We start from the raw sequence: 17377 nt of genomic DNA on the forward strand, positions 1-17377 counted from the left end.
ACCAGTGGGTAGACGCCCGGATGTGATGTAACGTCACGGCCCTGGATTTGAAACCTGCTGGGTGCTGTGTTGCGCCGCATGGCTGAGTTGCGGGTTCGGAGTCTGGGGACAGAGCACAGACTTCGGCCCCGCAAAGTGGAAGGCAGAAGGTACGGGAGAGGGAGAGGGAGGGAAGGGGCTTGTGCAGAGGGAAAGGGGAAGGGCTGGGAGAGGAAGGTGCTTGTGCAGAGGTGGAGGGGAAGGGGAAGGCACCAAAGGGACAGGGGTGGAGGAGAGACGAATGGCAGGGGACCAAGTACAGACAATGAGGAAAAAGGCAGGAGGGGAGGTGTCAGTGGGAGGGGGACAGAGTGATGCTGGGAGGGGAGAGGGTAAGGGTATTGGGGGCTAGAGGGAGGAGGGGGAGAAGGCTTGAAAGAAGGGATGGGCATGAGGAAGGCCAGGCTGGAGCAAGTCATGTGAGAGGGCACAGGGGCATGAGGAGAATGGGGGCAGAGGGTGGTGAGGGGTGGGCATCAGGGAAAAAGGGGGCAAAGGGGACAGGGGAAGTGAGGGAAGGGGGAGGCACCAGGAGGGTGCAGGGGTAAGAGAAGATGCAGGTGCCAAGGGATTCTGGGGGTGAAGCAGAAGGGCAGACACCTGCAGGGGAGGGACCACCATCAGGGGAGAGACACAGGGCAGGTCTGTAGAGGGAGGTGTTAGAAGAGGGGATGAGGAGGGGTAGCTCACATGATCAGAGTGGGGCTACTGGAGGAGTGGGCACAAAGAGGAGAGAAGGGCTGGTGGAGGGAGGCAGGTTGCAGGAGAGCTGAGGACAGTGAGAAGAGTAGGAGTCAGGACAGCAGGGGAGGGGGGAGGGGCAGTAGGCACCAGGGGACCTGATGGAGCAAGGGGAGGAGACATGGCGGTAGAGGTTTAAAAATATTTGTTAATAACTTGGGTGGCACATCCAAACAAGCCACATGAACTCAGTACTGGTGCACAACACAAAATTCATTTTGCTCATGGGAGGAAACTCTTAGACTATGTCTACACTGGTTGTTTCTTGCACAAGAACATCTTGCACAAGCGTTCTTGTGCAAGAACACATCCACACTGCCATGTGCAAACTGTGCTTTTGCACAAGAGCATTTATGGCAGTATGGACGCTTTCTTGCCCGAGAAAGTGCCGATGGCCATTTTAGCCATAGGGCTTTCTTGCTCAAGAAATTCATGTTGCCTGTCTACACTGGCCTCTTATGCAAGAATAGTTGTGCAAAAGGGTTTATTCCTGAGTGGGAGCATCGTAGTTCTTGCGCAAGAAGCCCTGATTTCATACATGAGAATGTCAGTGTACTTGCGCAAGAACACACGGCCAGTGTAGACAGGCAGCAAATTTTTGTGCAAGAGCGGCCGCTTTGGTGCAAGATCGTGACAGTACAGACACAGCCAAGGGGAGGGAGGAAGGCAGGGGCAGGGAATCAGCACTGGCTCAGCATGTCTGCGTGGTTTGGGGGAAGGTGCAGGGAAATTGAGCTCTGCTGGGTTGCAGAGTGGGGAGGTGAGGGAGGGAGGGAGAGAGAGAGAGAGAGAGAACACACACACACACACACACACACACACTCTCTCTCTCTCTCTCTCTCTCTCTCAGAGCTCAGTTTGGCTGCAGGAGGAGGGAGGTGCCAGGAACCAGGGCTAGACTCAAGGGGGGCGGGGCTTGGGGGAGGTGCAGGGAAACGGAGCTCAGCAGTTCTGTAGGGGAAGGCATGCAGGGATCCAGTGCAGGTCTCAGCTGGGCTGAGGTGGATGAGGGAGGGCATACGGAACAGAAGGGCAGCTCAGCTGGGCTGTGAGGGGCTGCAGGGAACTGGTACTGCACTCCCTTGGATTGTGGGAGATGGTTTTGGGGGAAGTGCAGGGAACCAGTAGGGGTGAGCAGCTCAGTTGGGTTTCAGGGGATAGAGGTGCAAAGAAGCCTAGTGGGGAAGGGGGAAACCAGGAACCCTGAAATGACCTCCCCTGGTCCAAAAATTCCTCATCTGGGACCAGTCAGATCTAGAGGGTGCCAGATCAAGGAGGTCCAACTCCTACCCAAGTCCGCTTCTTGCACCCTACCCCCAATCTGCTCCTGCTCCCTCCCCCTCGTCAGACACCCTACATCCAGCCTGCTTCTGCACCCTACCTACCACCCCAACTTAAACCTGTCCAACACATTATCAATAAACTACAGCCTATACTGGAACAGGATACCATACTCCAAGAGGCTCTGGGAGACAGACCCATAGTCTTCTATAGACAACCACCTAACCTCAAGATGATTCTTACCAACAACCACAGGACATATCACACTAATACCAACCCTGGTACCTTCCCTTGCAACAAAGCCCATTGCCAGCTTTGTCCACATATTCATTCTGCTGATACCATTATTGGACCTAATCAAGTGAGTTATAAGATCAAGAACACACATTCCTGCGCATCCAGAAATATAATCTATGCTATCATGTGCCGAAAGTGTCCATCTGCTATGTACATTGGACAAACATGTCAGACACTTCGCCAAAGGATTAATGCCCACAAAACAGACATCAGACAAGATCACAAAGAAAAAACAGTTTCTTGCCATTTTAACCAGAAAGGACACTCTCTCAATGACTTAACCACCTGCATTCTGCTACAAAGACCTTTTACATCTGCACTTGAAAGGGAATCCTCTGAACTGTCATTCATGTTAAAATTCGACACTCTCCAAAAAGGAATGAACAAACACTCAAACTATCTTAGCCATTACCAAGATAGCTTCCCCAATTATCACCTCTAATACCATTAACTCACAAACATCCCACTCCCCACCTCTAATATCATCAATTCACAGACACCTTCCTTCCTCCCCCCCTCTTGCATCCCCCTCCTGTTCTGAAATGTGATTTGTCCTTTTCATATGTGTTCATTTTTTTGTATCCTTTGGTATATATGGTTGTGACTATTTTCTTCCACTATTTGATCTGAGGAAGTGGGTCTGGCCCACGAAAGCTCATCATCTAATAAACCATCTTGTTAGTCTTCAAAGTGCTACATTGTCCTGCATTTTGCTTTACCTATCACCCAGACCTTGACCCCTTGCACCCCCCTCCTCCTTCCCAGATCCTGCACCCCATCCCACTCCTTGGCAGCCCTGCCATCCACTCTAGCACCGCCCTGACCCCAGCACCTTGCCTCACACCCCAGGACTCAGCACCACCCTGGCCCTGGCCCCAGCACTCTGCCATCCACTCTAGCACCCAGCAGCACCCTGTTCCTTGTCCCAGCACCCTGCCAGTCACCCTTGTGCCCAGCAGGACCATGTCCCTGACCACAGCACCCTGCCACCTGCCTGCCCCAGCACCCTGCCACCTGAGCCAGCATCCTTCCACCCAGCGGCACCCTCTTCCCAGCCCCAGCACCCACTAGCACTCTGTCCTCTACCCCCACCAGCGCATTTGGGACCACATTAGTGAGGCTTGGGCCTTTTTTGAGGAGTTTTTTGTTTTTGTTTTTTGCATCTCACTTGTGTGGCCCCAACTGACTTTTGTGTGGGTCAGTGACCTTTGACTCAAAACAGGTTCCTCACCCCCTCACATATAAAGACAATGCTAAAACCTTTTGAGTTTGACATAATATTTTATTTTAAAAATGAAGCCTGGCCAACAAGCCCCCAAGTGGGACCAAACCCCCATTTCACTGCAGCATCATAACACTCCTGCACCGCCTGACCCCAAATCTGAGCCTATCATACACTGGAACCCTCTGTCCTGAGCCTCTTACATCCCCAAACTCCTGCATCCCACATATTCAGTCTTCTGCCACAACACTCCTGCACCATCCACACATCACAAATCTGTGTCCTGAGCCCATCATACTCACAGCCTCCTTGCCCTGAGTCCCTCACATATCCAGCCCAAACTCCTGCACCCTCACATCCACAAGCCCTGGCTTGCTCAGCACCCCAACCTTCCACCTGAGCTCAACACTCCCCAGCCTAGAGCCCCCTCCCCGAGCCAACAGCCCCTTCTCCTGCATCCAAATTCCCTCCCAGAGCTTGTACTTCTCACCCCTTTCCACACCCAAATCCCCCATTCCCACCCCACACCTCACTCTCACTAGGGTGAGACAGGTATAAGGGCTGGGGATAGCAAGTGATGGAGAGGAGGGGAACAGAGCGGATGAGGCCTCATGGAAAGGAGGTGGGGGGGAGGTCTCTGGGAAAGAATGTGATTTTCATGAATTGGTGGGTCCCTTTCTCCTCCCACCCCCCCTTCTTTTTTTTTGCTTGACAAACCTAGGGGTTCCTTGAAATTCTGAAAAGCTGAAAAGGTTCCTTGGCCAAATAAAATTGGGAAACACTGCTCTATTCCATAGCTCAGAATGGCTCAGTTGGGAATAAGGGAGTAGAAAAATGCTAAGTGGTAGACTCAGCGCCTCCCATCCTGCAGCCCAATTTGTAAGGCCAGGGTATATGAGGAAGGCCAGAGCTACACTAGTCCTGGAAGGTCAGGTGAAGGTACGCAATATAAAATATGTAGCTGGAGTTGGCTTACCTTAAGCTTAGCTTGGCGCCATTTTTACAGAGGGAAGCTGACAGGAGCATATGATCCTGTCATCTTCCCTTACTCCTCGTGACTGAGGGATACCGGCTCCAACTGGAGCTGCCCTCAGTGTTCAGTTGAGCAGGTTATAACTAGACCTGCTAGGATCGAACACTAGAAGGTTGATCACTGGCGCGGCAAGTGAAGACATGGCTGAAGAGGTTTGTGGTTTTATTCTTTGGTCTCCACCTGGATGTCATTATCTGCGGAGTTACAGCCTCCCTCACTCATCCCAACTGCTCAAGTGCCTTACTGTCAAGGGAGTTTTTGTAAGTCAAATGGACAATAAGAGGATGCTGGCCAAACTCAAATAACAAGATTATAATAGAGAGGAGAGAGGAATAGGAGCACATTGTTTCATTTTTTGGCAGTGATAAGTTAGTTCTTTTCAGCTACTAGTCCAGTTAACTATTACTGTTACTTGGAATGGGATCTGAAAAAGTTAATATGACAGTTACACACACATCAGTTCTCATCTCAGAATGAGTGTCAATCTTTTTTCATTTACTTCCATTTTCAAATGGCCTTGGAGGGAAGATTTCCATTATCCCTTAAAGTGAAATTAAAACATTTTGTCAATGAACTAGTACGAAGTAAAACTAAGCCAAGTATAGAATGTTGTGCATTATTTAAACATTGTTTTGGTTGCCATTTGTCTAATTGCTTCATATAACCATTAATGCGAACACTGACTTTAACCATAATTCTTGTGTTTATGATCAGGAGATTTCTGGGTCTTGTTTTGGTTTTGTTTTCTGACCGTATCTTTTGATTATGCATTTTCTTTAAAAAATTGCCAAAATAACGCTGAGGTACTTAAAATTTGTATTGCAGTATCTTTTAAAAATAAACATCCTTTGATAATATTATAATTCTTAACAGTAATTGTTAAACTCAACAAGTACTTTATTAAAAATCATTCTCAAGAAAATAATTGTCACAATGGACAGAAGAGGAAGATATAAAAGAACATTATATTTGATAGGTAAATAAGCTTAGAGACTCTGCTTCACACTATCCATAAGCTTATAGAGTAATTGCAGAGTAGAGCTAGTTCATGAGTGGAGTCTTTGAAAAAAGGGTATGTTTGAATTGAAAGGGGAAATGTCATTGAGGATGAGAGTCAATGGATCTGCTTCTTGCAGTAAGAGCTGTAGGTCCAGTGTCTAAGGTTTTTCTCTGACATTTGAGATGACCTTATAGCACCAAAAAAGGTACTTGTTTCAGTGAAAAGCTGTTATAGAAGTTAGTGAGAATTTGCATCAGAGTTCTTCTATTCTTGCATAGACTTGCGCTTTGAGAATTTGAATTGATTGCTTCTAATTTGCTGGAATTGAAGTCAGCCTAGGTAAAGTGGAAAAAACTGTAAGTTAAATCAATTCTTGAATGAATGCCACATTGTCTCCAATATTCTCTGGTCATTTTGTTTCCCTTCAGTGTGTAGTTGGTGGATGCAATGCGAGTTTTGCATCTCAGGGAGGACTGGCTCGTCATGTGCCCACGCATTTCAGTCAGCAGAACTCTTCAAAAGTTGCCAGCCAGCCAAAGGCCAAAGAGGAATCTCCTTCTAAAGCTGGAATGAACAAAAGAAGGAAGTTAAAGAACAAAAGACGGCGCTCATTACGTAAGTGTACTAGTTATATGGATTTTTTTACCTTAACAGTATTATCTTATTTACCCGCTCCAGCATGTGATCTCTCTGTGCTCCTACCAGCATATTTGAGATCCCTTTCCAATGAAGTTCAGAGTAACCCTAGGATATATTTGCCAGGCAGTGGGACAGAAGAAGCATCATTGTGCAGTGAAGCTGTTGGAAAAGGATTTTCTGACACAAAAATTAACATATTCTATGTAGATACTAGGAAGGAAAAAGAAGCAAGTTTTATGAAGTGGGTGTTAAAACCTTAAGTGTAAATTTGCTTATTGAAATTACAACTGACTGCTTTTATGATTTGATCAATTTTGCATTTCCATCTAATTGAGTTTAGGATAAGCTCCTGAAATGCACTTCTCCAAAGGTCATGTGGCCCAAAAGCTTAGCTGAAGCTGATAATACTTTCAGAAAATGCTGCATATAGCTATCTTAAAACAGTGGTCTCCATCCTTTTTAACCACAAAATCACTTTTTCAACTTAAGTGCAATGTAAGAGCTACCTCAAACCCAAATACCCTTACCCCACTTCCTTCCTGCTCCTTCTCTGAGGCCCCATCCCTGCTCCACCCCTTCTTGAAGGCCTCACCTTGCTCACTCCATCCCTGAAACTCATTCACTTTCACCGGGTTGGGATAGGGAGTTGTAAGCGATGATAGGAGTTACAACACATCATGCAAAGAGAGATTAATGTGAGTGAAAGAGGATAAAATGAGTTTATCTGAGAGAAATGCAAAATAATCTGAAGCAAAAATCAGAAGCAGATTTATCAGGAACGAGAAATCAGGAATGGACAATAAGGAAGATGGACTAGATGACTTACTGGGTCCTTTACTTTGTCTAGAGTTTGTTATTCAAAATCTGATTCTCTTCCTCCTTTTACCATGTGTCTTGTGTGTTTGTGTTGCTTGGATAATTTTAGTTGATATGCCGTTTTGTTTGATGTTTCATAGACAATGTATAGAACAACTAATTTACTTTTTTTTCCTCTTGACATTGCTTGAAAAATTCTTCCTTACAGGACTTCACAAAAGGTATTTTTCTGTTGGAGTTATCTTCAGTATGCTGACATCCTGTACATGTGGGATGTCACCGTTCCTACTCTATGGTTACATACCTGTGTCTCTTACTACTTTGAAATTTGCCTTCCTCTGTTTCCAAAATTAAGTTGTACATAAAAAGAGAACTGACTATTTCCATGAGCACTTGCAGTTTTGTTACCCTACGCAATAAAGTTGTTTGGCTTTAGCTGAAGGCAAAATTTCCATCAAACTGAGTTTAGGATAGGCTTCTGTGATGTACTTCTCCGAAAGTTGTGTCACCCAAAAGTTTAGCCGAAGCTGATAACGCTTTCAGAAAATTCTCCATGTTAGGTGGCTTGTCCTAAATGGTTCTCCATGGATTGTAAATCTTGTTAGGCTCTGAAATCAGACTATAATGCAGGGATGGGGAACATTTTTTGGGTCCGGGACCATTGATCCAAAGGAATCAGTCGGGGGTCATGCACGTATCAGAAAGGGGTGGGAAAAAAAACCCCCTCACTAGTGTGGCCTCTGACGTAGGAGAAATACACTCCCCACTTGCACACCAGAGCCTAGCGGGGCTAAGGCAAGTAGATTTTGTGTACTTCAGCCTTGCGGGCACCCTAATCCTGGAGCCAGGTGCCAGATCCAGATTAGGGATGTTAAGGAGTAGTCAACTATCTGATAAGCAATTGCTTATCAGATAGTCAACAGGATAGTCAACTAGTTGTTCCCCTCCATCCCCGCTGCCTCTATCAGAGGCATGGGGGGGGGGGGGGGCAGGTACTTCAAAGTGGCAGCACTGCACGGAGCCTGGGTCTCCGTGTGGCGCAGCTTTTTTGAAACGCCATGGAGTTTCAAAGGGGCAGCACCACACAGAGCCTAGGATCAGCTGTGCAACACTGCTCCTTTGAAATGCCACCACAGTGTTTCAAAGTGGCACTGTGTGGAGCTCGGAGTCAGCTGGGGAATCATGCGGCTCTGCCCCTTTGAAATAAGGGGCAGCACCACTTTAATGACTAATCGAATAGTTGATGCAAAAATGCATAGACTATTCACTTAGTGAATTACACGCTACTTAACAGCCTTAATACAGTCAAGCAGGGGGGCTGTATCCAGCCCTTGGGCCTTAAGTTCCCCACCCCTGATCTAATGGTCTTAGAATTCTGTTTTTCTTTGCTTCTTCAGAAGTAGTGGACCTAAAGTTAGGCAGGTTAGGGTAATGCTGGTCAGTAATGCTGGTAATGCAGAGCCACACTAATGTGAATTCATTGTTTAAAGTACTATTGTTACAGATAGAAAAATTTGTCTCCAGAAACACTGAGGTCTGAGTGTCACTGCCTTAGATGCATAACTTTAGACACACTACTTTTGAAGAAACAGAAAAGCAAGTAGAATATATAATTAGTCTCACAGCAAAATGACTGAACAGGTATTTTACATGTGCTTAGTAACATAGTAAAAGTATCCTTATTGGTTGTTAATTTAGATTGGTTGATAATTAAATCAGCGTGTTATTACCATGTGCTGCAAAGTTTCAGGAGACACATTAAAGAGCCACCCAAGCCTCAAACTAACCATCTCTGATTTAAGGTCTCATTTCACTTAGAAGTTAGATTGACATAGTTACTAGACCCCTGGGGTGTGAATTTTTCAGACTATTGATCTCTGTAGTTAAGCTGATCTGACACCCCCCCCCCCCCCCCCCGGTAGATGATGTAAGTGGATGGAGGAATTCTTCCATCAAACTAGTTGCATGTGCTTCCTTTCCTACTAAAGGAAAAAACCTTTCATTGCTATAGAATGCGTCTATCATATGGCACTACTGTGGCAGAGTTGCAGTCATGCTACTCTAGTACCCATAATATAAACATGGCCCATATCTGTATTTAAGTACTTGAATGAGACCCCTATCTTAGAGTTGCTCAGCTTAGAATAATTTATTGATCACACAAATTCTGAAATAGTAACATGCAATCTTCTAAAATCATACAAAAAAATTAGATTTCTAAAGTTTGTCTCCTTCCTAACCAGCCTTTCAAATTCCTTTTAAATAACTGAAGTACATACTTATTTTCCTCCTACATTGAGGAGGGAATTCTTTGCACATGTTAATAACTCAGGCAATTATGTTTTGTTGTCTAGAAGTGTCTATAACAAGTACCTGGTTACACGGAAAATATCCTCATATATACAGCTATAAAAGTCAAAGTAAGGAGTTTACATTCTGTGCTCACACCTGAGGTTCTCAGTGGAAGGTATTAACATAAAATAAGTTAACACAAATGATTAAGTGACAAAAGCATGATGATATAGTAAATTAAAAGATGAATCGTTTATGCTGTTAATTTATTCTTCATATTTACATTTTGTAGGTCAAAACTAGATTGTATTTTTTCTTCCTGTCCATAAACACTGCATTTTTTCACTTGCTTGTTATAGGTGTATTTGGTTTTAAAAATTGGTAATGAAAGATTAGATTTTGTTTAAAGTTGAATCTAGTATTTTTGACAATGTGATGTTTTTCTTTTTCTCTTGCTGTAGACATCTTCCTAGCTGATTACATAAGCAGTCAGATGGCGACTTGCTGACGTTGTTACTACAAGTGCTATCAAAATTGACACTTGTGCTTAGTCATAATATCTCTACTACAAAATTCTGTTGTGTAGTCTCAGCTAGACTCTCAGTTCCTAACACTTTTGGAGGCATCCATCTAAACTTATTGAAAGTGATTCTAAATGTTGTATCATGACCCTAAAGTGGGACACAATACTGGTTTTTGGGGTGTCTTCATGTTTGCTACAGAATCTAAGCTTCTTCAGTTGCTTGTCCATCTGTATTCTGCTCTTGCTGCGTCCACACCCATTCACTCACTTGGAATATTTGGGCCAGCAGTATCTGTTGGGACCATGCCTGTACCAGGGAGAAGCCCCAAGCCTTCCCAAGGCATAAAGGATTGAGTAGGACTAACTATCCCTCAGCTCCTTCTTATTGCCCGTGGCAGAGAGCAGCTTCCCTGGCTTTTGCACTTGTGCTCCTTAAATGGGAATTCTTGTATACAGTTACCATCTTAAGGCTTACACAGTGGTATAATGAATTTTCCAAGGGAGTGATTTCTAAGGCACCACACTTTAACATATTCTTAGGTCCTCAGACTTCTGCTAGCTATGCTTCTGCCCTACATGAAGAGGGCTTGCACTGCTTCTCTCTTGGATTATCTTGCTAGGGAGTCACCACGTATTCACCTAGAGGTGACAGTCTTGTGACTCCTCCTTTCAATGGGGATTCCAAGCATTGTTTAGAAAATGTTTTTTAAAATGTCGCAACAAAACATTTTGGCAGTTTCACATGGTAGAAAAATTAGTTGAAACCAACCTTTTCCTGCAGATAATTTGTTTTGAAATTTTCACATTTTCCAGTGGAAAAATGTTTTCCAAAATATTCCCAACCAGCTCTCTGCAGTAATCATTTTATTAGCATCAGTGAGGCCCAGAGAATACTGATACATAGACTGGTTGAAACTTTCCAGATATTGTCTAAAAATATTGTCAGTGTCGATGAACATGATTTCTCAGGATAGTGGCAAGAGTCTTCATCCAGACCTGGCATCTCCACATCTTCTGACATGAATGCTGAATGGTAACTGATTCTAAGAAACCTCTGAGATGTGCAAAAGACTTTTTTATACTAAGTGGAAAAGATTCTAAATGACTGGATATACCATTAGGATTTCTTTTTTTCCCTGGATCCAAATGATGTTATCCTGAAGCTGCTATGGACTGACCCCATCACTATAGGGCTTTCAATAGCTTACAACCTATGTTTCATTCTACTTTCAGATTCAGGAAGGGAATTGCACTGGTTTATGTTTGAGTCACAGTTGGAAAATGTGTCCTTGTAACTAAAAAGCTTGAAATTTAACTTTTTTTAAATGAAAGCTTAGATTCTGTTGAGAATATTAACTCACCCCATTCACCAGAGAGAGTCTTACCACTGGTTAGCAGATTTGTCAAGTACTATATTAACATTTTTGAAGTGTCACGGGAATATTAATTATCAATTTAAAAAGTGTCATACGACACACTTCTGGATCCTTTGTGTAATGGATCCAAGATATTGGGTCAGAGAAGAAAAAAGTGGAGCAGTTTTGAGGTTATGGGTGAAAAAAGATTGAGAATCCCTGCAGTTGTGTAAGCTTCAAGTATCATGTCAAATCAGGCCTTCATAACGCTAATACAAATACCAAACTTAGTGTACTTCTGTACATGTTCTCTTTGTACAAGTGTGTTTTATTGGTTGTATTATAAACAAGGACAGTTAAGGATAGTTGGGATACAAGGCCATGGCTTTGTCTCAAAACAAAGGTACATTTTGCATCTATTATGGTTTTGACAGAAGGATGTCTCAGTATAAAAAATGGTTGTTTCAGAGGCCTCTTGTGGCCTGGCCTACACTTTTAAGTCATTTGATTTCAGCAGGAAACCATTTACAACTGAAATAATTGCCCAACTTTCAGTATAGATTTCTGAGAGAGTAAGGCACATTATGTGCAGCCAATGCCTAAGCAGTAATTGCTCCCAAAAGTGTGTAAAATAGTTTTTTCCAGTAGAATTTTGAGAATTGTTCTTAAATATTTGATAGCTCAAATAGGGGATAACAAGTAGAAGTTGTTTAAAAACTTGAATAATTTTGTTTGTGTGATGGTATAGCCTATGATGTTGTAATTGCTTTTTCTTAAGAGTTCACCTTTACTTTATCTTTCTGTAATGATGGAAGATGAATTAAATGCAGGGTTAAACTGTTAAAATGTGTCACATGGAATGAAAAGATTTTTTAAAAATTATTACTAGTGTAGCAAAGCTTAATATTGTGTGTTTTAGGCTCTATCTTGCATACATGAATATCATGTTAAAGTATTTTTAGCAGAGTAAGATGAAAATGTCTTTTTAATTGCAATTATATTTTAACTAGATACAATGTTCCCCTTTTCTTAAAAAAGCTTAGATCTGACAAATTTCCTTCAATCCCCTCCCCCCAAATCCTATACTATAGCAGCCTTTTACTTAGAGCTCTTGAAGTGTTCACCAATAAGGTCCACCTTTAGTCAAACAAACAAACAAATAAATGCCTTGAGCACCTGAGACAAATCAGTTCTATTGGTTCACCAACCTTCAGCTCACCAACCAATGACTGTACAATACCAGAAGGATGTTAATACCACTTCACCTAAAACTGTAAGTTCAAACTTAAGGTCTGATGGAATGGTTGGAGCACAATTGGCAAGTGTTCATTTTTGTTTTAATATCTACAATTTGTTTATTATCAAACAATAGAAAATGAAGTACTTCACAATGTATTCATAGAGCGTAGGATAATACTAAAGTTTAAAACTGGCTTTAAAAAAACATAGTTGATTGCCAGTATGCTAATATTAATTTTGCCTTATTCTTTTGGCTTTGATTTAAAAGCATGTAATAAATTCATGGATTTTAAAACATACCTCTCATTCCACTTTTAGACATCATGATCCACAGATTAACCCTCTGATTTGAGTCAGAATTTATTTACTGCTTTTCTTACCCTGTCACTATAATTGAAGTGCCATTTAAACTTGATGTATGTTCTCTGCAGCCCTAAGAAAGATAAACTGAAACAACACTCCATCTAGAATAGCATAGTCAGTCTGTCATTGAAACAACTGGAACAGAGGATACATTTAAATCCTAATTTAATTAGGCCTCTAGTGGGATACCACTAAATTCCTCTAGGCTTGCTTGAGTATCATGTAGTTTGTCTACCATTTCTATTGGAATATGTTATATGTGTTCCCTTTTTAAATACTGCTTTGAATTAAGTCACAGCAGTAGTAGTGAAACTAGTGTGACAGAACTTGAGGGTGCTTTGGAGAATTAGGTTTGCAAGTATATTCACTGCAGTGGTGGGAAGCAACCAGTATTTCTTTTGCCATACAGTGGGATTCCCAGTTGTTTTAAAGGTGTTGATTTGATTTGATTTGATTTGAGTTTGAGCAGTGGAACTCTTTTTTTTTTTTTTTTTTTAAAGAAGAATGCAGTACTTCTGTGAAGCTGCATGCTTCAGTAAATCTATCATGGAATTCTTATTCTCAATATTGAAGGTTAAAAAAGAGAAGTGTGTACTCCAGCAAATGAAAAGCAAAAGGATTTACAGTCAGGTTTAGTGCACATTTTGTTGTGGTACTGGGACTTCGAAGTGAAAGTTTGACCAAACTTGAGAAGCAGGAAAGAGTTTTATAAGCGAGTCCCCCCCCCCCCCCTTTTTTTTAGCCAAATTAATTTTTAGGTCATATTGACAAGATGTGATGCTCACGCTCAGTATAAGTAACTGACTTATTAATGATATTTTACAGCCTTTTGATATAAATATAAAGTATTTGCAAGTATTTGAGTGCTTGCACCATCATGGAGTTCAACAGTAAGGATTTTTTCTTTCAGCAAGACCACATGACTTCTTTGATGCCCAAACACTGGATGCCATACGACATCGAGCCATCTGCTTCAACCTCTCAGCGCACATAGAAAGTTTAGGAAAAGGCCATAGTGTTGTATTTCATAGTACTGTAAGTATTATGTTGGTTTCTTCATATTTGCATTTGTGTATCTGAAAGTATAATTGCTGCATGATATTATCTTTTGTTAATGATATTCCATATGCAAAAAATATTAATAGAGACTTTTTGTTTGTTATTAAAACAAAGGAAATCAATTAATTTAATTTTAAGGTATGTTGGCAGTTATTTCTAGTAATCCCTGTTCTATGTCTTAGCTTTGAGACACCCAGTTCAGTGCAATATCTTACAGCAGATATATGTATTGATGAAAAATTTAATTTCAAGGTACATAAATAACACTCATGTCATTGGTTTCATAGTATGAATTCATGTTAAGTGTTATAATGTGGGATTTTTAATGCTTACTACTAAAAAAATTCAAATAAGGATAATAGAGTGGGAATAGCTGAAAATATATTTGAGAAATTAAAAGTCCTATAACGTACATATGTTTGTATCTCTATGGTATTATTGGTGGGCAGCTGGGAATGTCCAAGTATGATCACCAAGGTATTTTTTCCTTATAAAAGATCTGACCAAGATAAATATCTGAATCAAAATTCATTGTTGTCCAGTTTCCATCAACATACCACCAAAACGTGGGCAAGTAGCAGCTGATGAACTGGATTTCAGAGCCTTTTACCTGCAGTAATTTTAGTACTACTAAATTTCTTTCCTAGAATGTGTAGATGGACAGAACTGGTATTGATATACACTGAGATCCATATGGCTCACTTCAGAAAATTATGATTGTTCTGTCGGTGATGAAATACAGGGATCAGAATTTCAAAAAGTGTCACAACCCAATTTACCTTCCTAGGACAGGTGATTTGGATACACAAGTGAAGGAAGCCATAGACATATCAATGAATTTTAAGCAGGCCACAACTTTATTAACTTTAACAAAATGATTGGGAGGGAAGGGAATTATAGTCTTCTGAACTACCAGCATCGAGTTCGGTGCAGGGTTAACCGATTTTTAAGGCATACAACATCTGTAAGAGGGAGGCCTGCCCTTGGCCTAACTCTCTATACCCAAGAATAGGACTTAATTCATTTGTTGAATCCAGCTCATGGGAAGAGTGCATTAAGTTTAAGACTTCCATTCCATCCCATTCACTACAGGATACAGGCCTCTTGACTTCTGTGTCCTGTGCTGAAGTCTTGTTCCAGCTGGTGAGCTCGTATGAATTTTTACCCACAGTCCTGAGCTCACAGTTGCTGTATTTATTGCCATTATCATACTTTGTTATCCTGTCAAGTTTTGAAAGTAAATATCCCTCCAGAATGCTGTGAGGAAAGCAAAAAATAGCCAAAACTTGTCTGTCTTAACTGAAGAGAAAATTTCTTTTTTTTCCCCCCACAAAAGATTATTTGGCTAGTCTCTTGGCAAATATGGAAGCTCAGCTCTGACAGCTTGAGTAGGAAAATGTAACCAGGTAAAAGATTGTGTTTCAAAAGCTGGGGGCCCTGAATACAATTTTGTGGCGTTCTTCCCCTTGATGCTCTCCCCTCTCCCCCATATAGATTGACCTTTTAGAGGAGAGAGCTTTCTTTTTTTCCTCATGTTCACCATTAATGAGATGGTGGATCAGTGGAACATAGACTAGATCTCAAGGCTATTCGTGATTTAGGTCCTAAGAGCATAGTCAATGTAAATATCCATAGATACTAGTCTAGCTCTCATCAACACAGAATTCTAGATTTGTCATGCAATTTGGCAAACAGTGCCACAGCTACATATACAGGCCTTCTTCACTTTGGGGTGGGAATGGAATTTTAATCTGAGAGCCTTTTACACCAAAAGAAGAAAGATCTTGGATATCAAGTCCATTTTCTTTTGGATTCTAAGTGGTGGAACAAAATGTAGTCAGCATAATCAAGTATTGTATATGATGGAAGTCTTTGCATTGGGAGAAAATTAGAAGTTTTTTCTAAGGTGAAAAATCTGGGTATAGTGATTATAAATCTGATGTCTCACCCTTTACCAAAATCACTCCCTTTGTACATTTTTGAGCCAATTCCTCTCTAAGTAGAATAATTTAGAAAGCTGGAGTACTATTTCATTAATAAGACTACATACTGAAGTTTTTGTGTAATATATAATAAATTCTTGTCAAATATGAGGTGGTTTGCTTAGAATATTACTTTTAGAATTCATATACCGTATATTCCGGCGTACAAGACGACCTCTGAAGTTAAAAAACATCCCCCAAAAATCGGGGGTCGTCTTGTACGCCGGATGCCCCGCCGCCGGAGCCCCTCCGTGGCTTTGAAAGCCTCGGGGGAAGCCGGCGTCGGGGCATCCCAGGCGCGCATGGGCTGCCCCCCCTCCGGAGCCCCTCCGCGGCGGTGCGGAGGGGCTCCGGGGGGGGGGGGGGGGGAGCCCATGCGCGCCTGGGATGCCCCGCCGCCGGCTTCCCCCGAGGCTTTCAAAGCCGCGGAGGGGCTCCGGCAGGGGGGGGGGGGGAGCAGCCCAGGCGCTCCTGGCGGCTTTGCTCCCGGTGCCTCTGGTCTGCTGGGGACCATCTCCAGCAGACCAGGGACACCGGGAGCAAAGGAGGCGGAGGGGCGCTGGGGTATAAGATGAAACCCTATCTTTTAATTAAAAAGATAGGGGGTCGTCTTATACGCCCAGTCGCCCTATACGCCGGAAAATACGGTAGATTATTTCAAATACCATTAGATTCTTGGCAAAATAAATTTATTAACATGGAATTATTTGAACAAGATTTTTGTGATTAAAACTTTACGTAGCTTCTTATTTGACTTGGATACTTTGGTATAATAGTTGCAGCTTACTTTGTAAACACGCAAGCATCTAGCCATTCTTTCAATTTTCTTTTCTAGCCTGAACTTACAAGTGGTTGTTTTATTGTTACCTTTGTTGTTAGCATTTGGAGTCTTTTCATAATTGAGCCAAGTAAAAAATGAGACCTCATACTCAATTTACCTGTCAGTGGCCAATTCTAATTTCTGTTCAAACCCGCAAATTTTCTCAGATCTTGCTTTCTGAAGTTCATGCTTTTTCAATTTATGATTAGCTTTAAAACTGATAGGATATTTGCTTCTGAAATATTTGAATGCTGACCCACTTCTACAATAGAGATTTCTGGCTCCCAATAGACTTTTCAACTTCAGTTTTGTGAAACTTCTATTAAAAACTACCACGGTTATATAGGAATTGTGGAAATGTTTACTATTTTGAATATTAATATATGTTGTCCCATCTCTTTGTTTTTGGTTTTGTTTTTTTTCCAACTTCAGGCAAGTTACAAGTATAACTTGTATCTTTTTCTGAGTTTTTTTCAGCAGTCTGTGTTATGCTGGTTACACTTATTACAGACCATTCCAAATAAGAAATTGATAATCTAATTGCTATGAAACTCAGGAAGTTAAGTTGTTACCATTTTTTTTTTAAGGTGAGGTTTTTCTCTTCTCCAGAAGAGGTCAGCAGATTGCCATTTATCTATAATTAACCTTCCTCACTAGTCAGACTTTCAGATGAATC

The 17377-nt window shown here is 41.9% G+C and overlaps 1 protein-coding gene across 2 annotated transcripts in view; it reads left to right on the forward strand.

The window, feature by feature from the left end:
* The window catches only part of AEBP2 (AE binding protein 2), a 68967-nt gene that overhangs the window by 38425 nt on the left and 13165 nt on the right, over nt 1–17377 (forward strand). For both annotated transcript variants that reach the window (XM_075897833.1, XM_075897841.1), the window contains exons 4-5: nt 6042–6228; nt 13751–13875. In XM_075897833.1, the coding sequence (XP_075753948.1) occupies nt 6042–6228; nt 13751–13875 (312 nt within the window). The remainder of the gene's footprint in view (nt 1–6041; nt 6229–13750; nt 13876–17377) is intronic.

This window comes from Pelodiscus sinensis, chromosome 1 (genome assembly GCF_049634645.1).
Source record: "Pelodiscus sinensis isolate JC-2024 chromosome 1, ASM4963464v1, whole genome shotgun sequence".
In the NCBI taxonomy this organism is placed as follows: domain Eukaryota; kingdom Metazoa; phylum Chordata; order Testudines; family Trionychidae; genus Pelodiscus; species Pelodiscus sinensis.